This window comes from the organism of the source record quoted next, unplaced genomic scaffold (assembly GCF_019419815.1).
Source record: "Pyrus x bretschneideri cultivar Hongxiangsu unplaced genomic scaffold, Pyrus_bretschneideri_v1 Contig12, whole genome shotgun sequence".
Classification (NCBI taxonomy): domain Eukaryota; kingdom Viridiplantae; phylum Streptophyta; class Magnoliopsida; order Rosales; family Rosaceae; genus Pyrus; species Pyrus x bretschneideri.
In genome coordinates, this window is record NW_025999413.1 from 1,750,765 (window position 1) to 1,759,861 (window position 9,097).

Sequence of the window (9,097 nt, forward strand, 5' to 3'; positions counted from 1 at the left end):
CCAGAATATTATATATCAGAAGGTAACAACTAGAGATTAAAGGGCTTCATCTGATGCAATTCTTATCTGATTGCTGCTGCTGCTGCTGCTGCATGAGACTTACTGATGACTAGCTTGACTAATGTTCTGATTCCATGCATTAGATATATGTACTTTAGACATTAAAAATCCGATAAATTAAGAAGAAATCCTTCTTTAACCGAAAGAAAATTCAAATGACTAGCTTGATTATATGAAAAGTTTGTCACATCAGAAAATTGACAAAATTTAACAAAATTTATTTTGAATGGTTTCGGTTATTGAGTTTACTAACTTGCTTGCTTCTGCGCTTAAATGAACAATACGAAAATAGTTTCACTTGTAGCCTACTATGTGGTGGTTCCGTGTGAGAATGCGTGTTGAGGAATTTAATAATCTCACATCAAAATTGATGTAATTACTAATTAGTACAGTGGGCATCTAAACCGTCTATTTAATATTGACATGAAGTTCTAAAATATAGTTCCACCATTTGAGTTGAATGGTGAGCCCCAAGCTTTTGGATCACTACAAATGTTCTCAGTTATGAATAACTTTTTTTTGTACTTAAAATACAATCACGTGATATTATTGTTCTACTTAAATGATAACATGTACTTGAATTTATTTTTATTAATATACTCTATAAGTAGAATGTATCACCTTGGTATTCACATCTATTATAACACATAATAGTAAATCACATGTCTTATTTTTTTTCTCTACTCATAAAAATCTATCGTCAGTGAGGATGATAAAAACATTTAGTAGTAGTACGTACTAGTGTATGAAAAACAAAAACCATAGTATTGCAAAGGACAATCTTTAGGTACTCATTAGTGAGTACTTACTTTTTTATTTTCTCAATTTATTTTAACACATATTTTATTGTTTTGTAAAATAATGAACATGTTATCTTTCTTGGGTTCTAAAAAACACAAAACAATTGACATTTTTTTTCAGGGTAATGCTAGGGAGACTAAATTTACAAACTAAATAATGTGTCACCAATAAGAATAAACATGTTTATCAACGTTTAAGTAATAAACCAATCATCAACTTCTATGTCTCTTAGTTTCCAAAAATTTATCTATAAATTTAGTCTTCCTAGCATTACCCTTTTTATTAAGCTAAATTAAAAAGTGAATACATAGAGCACTGACTTAGGGTTTAGAGTTTAAAGTTTAAGGTACTCAACTAGTGAGTACCTAAATATTATCCCATTACAAAACTTATATAGGTTTAGCATATTGGTTACTTTATTTCTTCAAGGAATCATATATCAATCTCCACTCGGAACCTATTCTCTTCCTCCTATACCCTACCGCATACCAGTACTGCTATAAATACCTCCCACACCCTCCATCTTTCTCTTCAAGTCTAGCTTCTTCTTTAGTTCCTTCATTTTTGGGAGTAGCATTACAACTTCAGCAACCACCATGGAGTATAGAGTCGAATCATCAGAAACTCTGAGGTTCTCTCTCTCTCTCTCTCTCAACACACACATAAATATCACTGCATGCACATTTCTTTCAGCTTAATTAAGTTGAAATTAATTTTTCGATGAATCATGGATGATTAGTATGTAAAGTAATGACAATATTATATATGCGACGATTAATCAGGAACAAGTGTGCAGCATGCTATCGACAGTTCAATCGGATCGAGCACTTAGTGGAGCACATGAGAACCTCATACCACTCATCTCATGAACCCATGTGTGGAATTTGTAAGAAGCATTGCAGATCTTTTGAATCTCTCAGAGAACATCTTATAGGTAACTAAAACAAGTTATGCAGAACTGAGCTTATAGCCAGGTTAACTATAACAGTGTTTTCCTCTTTCTGCATCCTAGTTCAAATCCTTCTCTCTGTAGCCTAGATTTATTTAGAGTAAACTATATCACTTATATAAAAAACAGTTATCAATTACATAAACTAATATCCCAAATTTCTTTTGCAAATAATAGTTCTCTTTTCTTTTTCCAGGGCCACTGCCAAAACAAGAATGTAGAAACATATTCAGCACTAGAGGATGCAAAATCTGCTTAGCCATCCTCGAAAGCCCGTATGCTCTTAGGGTTCACCAGGACAGATGCTCTGGTGGAAATGCTGTATTAATCCTCACACACTAGCTTATTAATCATGAACTTTTTGCCGAAACCCTATTTGTTATAAATTAAAATTCATTCCATATTGTATATTTCAGGGATTACTTGGTCGCTTTGCTAATCTGGGCATTCGTGACAATACTGAAAGTGGTAGCACAAGAGGCACTCAAGTTGTTGCACTTGCTTGCAAAATGGTTGGTGGAGGCAGCGATGGCTCCCTGGATCTCTGCGCAAAGGTCTGCCTCACTGATGAATATGAGAACATCATCTTCCAGTCTTATGTCAAGCCACTGCTTCCAGTCACAAACTATAGGTATATATGCATTTATATAAAGATTTATACTAACTAGTATGTACGTAAGTAGCGAATATATGTAAGAGAGTGATTTCCATAGTCTACTCTTTATTCCTGACCGTCAGATGGAACAAAACAAAAGGCAAAGATAGGGGGGAAATCATACTTTCTACAGTAAAGATGTCAAATTTTTTTTATGATTTGGCGATTTGACCGACCATTTTGTTGTATACTTGTATAATAAAGGTATGAAACAACTGGTATTCGTCCTGAATACTTGAGGGATGCAATGCCTTTGAGGCAAGTGCAAAAGAAGATTCAAGATTTCCTCTGCAATGGGGAACCGATGTGGAAGATTCGACCCCGAGGTGGAAAAGCTAGGATTCTTGTGGGCCACGGTTTGGATCATGACCTTGACTCCTTGCAGTTTGAATACCCACAAGTAATGATTAGGTAATTCAACTCATTTTTCTTTCATCCAAACAATAAACCTATTTATCATTTTATGTACAGAGAAAATTGTTATGGACACTTAAAAAGTCTTATCGATCAATGAAAAAAAGAAAATAAAAGAAAGTGAAGTACAACTATTTTAGAGTGCTAATTAACAAGTGTGTATTATTCATAAAATAAATAAGATCACATATTGAGTTGCACACCTATTAATTTGCAGCAAATCATTTGTGTATGTGACTGACTGTGACATAGGTACTTTCCATTCCGAATTTCAATTATAATTTTAGTTCTAAATGTGACTGACTGTGTATAGGGATACTGCAAAATACCCTCCATTGATGAAAACAAGCAAGCTCAGCAACTCACTCAAGTATCTCACACAAGCATATCTTGGGCAAGTACCCAACCCTACTATTAATGCCTTATATATATAGATAAATTCTAGCTCCATATAAGTTATTACTAATGCAATTTTCACATATAATCTATATAGGTATGAAATTCAAACAGGCATTCAAGATCCTTATGAGGATTGTGTTGCAACAATGAAGCTCTACATGAGAATGAGATCCCAAGTTCACAAAGTAGAGGCATACCCACTCGCTTCTGACCCGCAAAACAGGAATAACTTCGCTGCGTGGCGCCAAAATGAGCTTGAGAGGATGAGCCCAGATCAAATGCTGGAAATCTCAAGGTCTGATTACTACTGCTGGTGCCTGGACTCCTAGGCTGAAAGTGAAAGGAGGCATATCTACAGAATAATTAAGGAGATTAGTACTAGATGAGCAATACTATCTAGTTACTTTTAATAATTAGTCATAAATAACTTTGAGAGTAATGGAATACATGATCAAGTATGCATGTATTTATGAATAATGCTAAATTTTATCGAATAATATATGTAAACCAAATTCTTGGACTACTCTTTGGTGCTTGATACCATATTTATATGTAATGTAGAAAAGGATTTTTCATAATATCAAATATGCAGTAGTACAATATTTACAACGATAACAAAGGTAAAAGCCCTATGCTAATTTCATAGTAAATTACAGATAACTATTATAACGGAAAGTTGTGATAAAAATTCATTGAATTGGTGATAAATGTTGTAACTCCCTAACACCCACTGCTGGAGCCAGGTTAAGGGCTGCCCTGAGCTGTAGTCCAGGTGTAGCCAACCAAATATTTAGTTACTAATCCAAATTCTATAGATTTAACTATATAAAATTATATAATACAGTTTACAAACCATTTCTTTTTTTTACATCATTTTTCTCATCGCTTCTTGTACATGTTCAAGTTTGGATTTGTTTAATTTTAACACGGATTTGTTTAATTACAATTTTTTTTTGGCTCACCTTTTGAAATTTTTTTAAGCTAGCTGATACTATGAAAAATACGATATCAAGTTTCTTTATTTATAAATATTAAAATTTTTAAGCTAGCCCACCTGGTAAAAAATTACTAACTCCGTCATTGCTAACACTCCCTTGCAAACTTGACATGTGTAAAGAGACAAGTTCGGAAATGAGACGATGAAACCGACTAAGGTAAGACTTCGGTAAAGACATCCACAAGTTGTTGTGGAGAAGGAATAAATTGAACTCGATGACTATTGCAACTCGTTCTCGAACAAAATGATAGTCTATTCCAATATGTTCGATTCGAAAATGAAAAACGGGATTGGCTGCCATGTAAGTGGTGGAAAGATTGTCACAATTACGAATAAATGGAGGATTTCAAACAAACGATATTCTATACTAAAGAAAAAAAAATAGAGGATTTGAACTTTGAACGCATTAGATTGAAGAGGAAATTGTTATCACCATGTTCCACCTTGCAACATTAAGCTTCTTAAAACCTATACATTTATGATGATTTAGAGATGCTATATTGTTGATCTCTTTATTTATTATTGTTTTTCTATTCTCTAGCTTAAAAAAATGGGGCATTTAGATTCAGGTCCAAAAAATCAGCTACTTTTGGATTGAGTCCAGTTAGATATTCTTCCTAGTTTAGGTCTAATTGATCTCATCTTATTCCCGTTTTGCCCTTTATAGTAAAAATAAATATATATTTAAATTTCCTAATTTATGCATTATTTACTCAAATTTGAATTTCAAAATTTGATTCTTCGAATTCCTCAGTCTAGCCACAATTTAAGGAAAAAAATTTAAAAGTAAGTTCATGTGTATGACTATAAACCCACGACTTAAGTTGAAATGAATGATATATATAAAACATATGAAAAAACCTATGAACAAAAACCTGTGATATAGGTAGACTATGAACAAAAACTTGTAATATAAGCAATGAACAAAAACCTATGGTATAGGTAGATAAATACTTTTAATTTGAATTAGAATATCAAGAACTAATGTGTGTGTGCACTATTAATCCATGGTATAAGGTAGATAGAACAAGATAACCTATGATACAGGTAGATAAACACAATTAACTTGAAACAAATTATCAATAATGTGTGATAGGTAGATAATACAATTTATCCATGACACAGGTAGTATAAAACACACAGAGGTAGATAAGAAAAAAGATGTGATATATATACCAAGAAGATCCATAGAAAATGATGAATAAAAAGATGATGCTGAGGGAGTAAAACACGAAGAGGTTTAGAATAGAAAAAAAAAAAAAAGAACAGAGAAACATGAAAAAAAAAAAAAAAAAGAATTAAAGCATACAAGATTGGCTAAATTCTACAAATCAAACCAACAATAGAAATTTGAGGTTGGACATCTTTGATCATCTACGCTTGGGAGCAGGGAGGAGGGAAAAAAAGAAGATATCGTGAGGGATGAGAAGGAGACATCGTGAGGGAGAAAGAGAAGGAAGAATAGGAAACGTTTTAAAGAGAATTAAATTCCTATACTTAATCCGATCATTAAGCATAAGATAATCCTATGAATAAGGATTAAAAATCATCATAAATATAAAAAAAATTAATAATATATTAATTACTTAATTAGTCAATTTAGGGATAAATTTGGCAAGAGAATAAAAATAAGTTGATGTGTACAATGAGCCATTGGACCTAAGTCAATAATCCAGCAAAATTGGACTATACCTCATAAAGGCTCACAAAATTGGACTCATGTCAAATTTTCCCTAAAACAATCCACAAAATATTTGTGTAAATAAATGATAAGAACACTTTCAAAATGACTTTTTAACATTTTCATAATGCCCACACAGAAGATCTTACGAAATTTCAGTAATTACATATATTTTTTTAAATGTGAGCTATACCCACGACTTTTAATTGGTTTTTTGAAGTTCTACACAATAAATGATAAGCCCACTAACAATATTTTAAACATTTTTTTAAGGGAACTTTTATAAAAAATGCTTGGATTAAGTTTATTTTAATAAAAAAAAACCATGCTATAACTTTATTTAATGAAAAAGAATTAAATTTTAATGAAAACCCCTTAAATTTTAATAAAAATGACAAAAAGAACTTAATTTTTAATGAAAAGGACACAATTAAAAAAAAAAAAAAAAAAAAAAACCTAACATGTGCGCATTGTTTATGAAACCGAACACTATTTATGAAACTGCACTATTTGTGAAACTAAATGGTACTCTACTATTTATTGGTCCAATTTCATAAATAGTGCCTAGTTTTTTGTTCACTTTCTTAAATAGTGTTTAGTTCTTGATCATGTTTTATAAATAATGTCTAGTTATTGGTCCAGTTTCATAAATAATGTATAGTAGTTGGTATAGTTTCGTTAATAGTGTCTCTTTCTTGATGCAGTTTCATAGTTAGTATCTAGTTATTGATCTATTTTCATAAATAGTGCCTAGTTCTTGGTCATGTTTCATAAATACTGTCTAGTTCTTACTCCAGTTTCATAAGTAGTGTATAGTCCAGTTTATAAATAGTTTCCACCTATTGGTTTAGTTTTGGAAATAATGCCTAATTCTTGTTTTCGTTTCATAAATAGTGTTTACTTATTGGTTCAGTTTCATAAATAATGTCTACTTATTAGTCTAGTTTTATGAATAGTGTCTACTTATTAGTAAAGTTTTATAAATAGTGTTTAATTCTTGATTCAGTTTTATAAGATTTGAAAGTTAGACCCTTTTTGGTCTTGTAAAAGCACTCATTGCCTTGAAAACGATGAACCCAGAAGTGACTCTTTAGATCAAAACCTTGAGAAGATTATGTTCTTAGTAATTATATTTAAAAAGATGTTTTCAATTACCAAATTAAAATTTCCTAACTTTTTTCATATACCTACAATAATAAATGTAGCTTTCCATCAAATTTCTTGAGCTTGGGTATCATCTTGGAGAAAATTTTCCTTGTGCCCATAACACAAATGGTATACCACGTGTTATTATGTAAATGGTGAAAATTTTTATTTTTTATGTTATTAATTTTTTAACACAAGAATCTCACAACTTGTATAGAGTGCACTACCCTGTGTTCTGAGCACATTGAAAAGTTTCTCGTCATCATGACTACTATTGAAAAACAACACCACAAAAATAAAATAGGAGAATGTAATTCAATTCAAAGTATTTTTCTTATTCTAAGCAAAAAAAATAAAAAATAAAAAAATAAAAAAATAAAGTGAGAGAAACAATGGAGCGTTTGAAGTTTTTTTTTTGTTTTTTTTTGGGGTCCGGGGGGGGGGGATATATATATATATATATATTAGCATTTATTTGATCTATTTCTGATTCATACATTCTTATATTCTATCTGCATTTCTTAATCGTCGGTCCTCAGTTCTTCTTTCTTCCAGCCAAACAATAAGGCGTGGTCTAAACATTAAGTCCCAGGAGAGGCATGAGCGGAACGCATGAGCGGGGCAAGACTCTAGACATACAAGGAAGATGAATCTTTTAAGTCTTGCATATAGCATATTTGTTTTGTGTGCATCATGAGTAGATTATTTAGATCTAATTCAATGGCCAGCACTAGCTCTAGACCCAACTTAGGAACTATATCTGACATTGTCAATGAAGAACAAAAATTAGATTTTCAAACAGACGAAAGTATTGATTTTTCTGAGTGGAACATTCCAAAGGTTTCAACCCAAAATATTTACAAGAAAAAATGGTCTTTGACCTCTTTTAAATCAGAACATCACGTCAAAACAGTTGAGAAGGCTTATGCTCTTAGCAAAGAACATGAGACTTGTCAATTATTCTCTCCGGAACAAATCAAAGCGCATCGCAAAAATGGTCATAATTATCTTCATATTGGTTTAGTTCAAATCGCAATTAAACCATTAACTCGAAAAGGTCTTAACACTTCTATCCTTTTATGTCTACGCGACGCTAGATTTACTGATTTCAACGATAGTATACTCGGAATGATCGAATCTAGTCTTTACAACGGACCTATCCATTTTGATTGTTTTCCCGATCTCACAATAAGTCTTTCAGATCAACATGTTTTAAAAGCTCTTATTCTTAATATCAAAACCTCCGGGTACCAAGTCCTGGAAGGAACACAACCTTTGACACTTATTTTTAGAATTTATTACAAAGTCATTGGCACAAACATGAATTTTCAAGCCTTGAACAAAAGTCCTCGCGACCACACTCTTTTGATCCAAACAACCCAAGAAAGCGCAAACATAAGAGTACCAAGAACCATTAGGTGGTCAGACATCAGTCTCCCTTCAGATTGGTGTTTAATTAATGAAAGTAAGCCGGTTTCCGTCCAAAACAGTCTTGTTAATCTTGACAACATTGAACAATATTTTGACGGCACTGTAAAAATCAATTTTGATAGACCAGCAAGAAAATCTTGTGAATCAGTACATTCACATAAATCTTTTACTCCAAGCAGACAGTCTTTTTCTGGATTCACGTCAACCGATAGACTGGGTCGAGATCAAGATTTAATCAAATCTTTAGTCAACAAAAAGTTAAAAGAGCAGGAAGCTGCACAACAAGATTTAATCAATGATTTACTTAAATTAAAGTCTGTCGACACTTCTTCACAAGTTGCACACCCTGTTTATCACCCTCCAAACCAAGAAGAACCAACTTCTCCAACTGCTTCTGATTTTGAAACAGCATCGGTGAATCACCAATTACTTGTTTTAAACAAACCACATAAAATCCGATGGAGGAAGCATAAAGCTGACATCGCTTCTGAGGAAAACATCCCCAGAAAAAATATTTATAGAAAAAAGTATTGTGATGAAGAAAAGCTAGCCATATATGCCGAA

General features: G+C 32.2%; 1 protein-coding gene across 1 annotated transcript; it reads left to right on the top strand.

Moving 5' to 3' along the window:
• The first annotated feature begins 1,338 nt into the window (after positions 1-1,338).
• LOC103926920 (RNA exonuclease 4) lies at positions 1,339-3,819 on the top strand. The gene is made up of 7 exons (XM_009335795.2): positions 1,339-1,492; positions 1,644-1,795; positions 2,007-2,131; positions 2,227-2,441; positions 2,670-2,876; positions 3,193-3,273; positions 3,373-3,819. The coding sequence occupies exons 1-7, from the start codon at positions 1,458-1,460 to the stop codon at positions 3,605-3,607; spliced, it is 1,050 nt and encodes a 349-aa protein (XP_009334070.2). The 5' UTR covers positions 1,339-1,457; the 3' UTR covers positions 3,608-3,819.
• Positions 3,820-9,097: the final 5,278 nt, after the last annotated feature.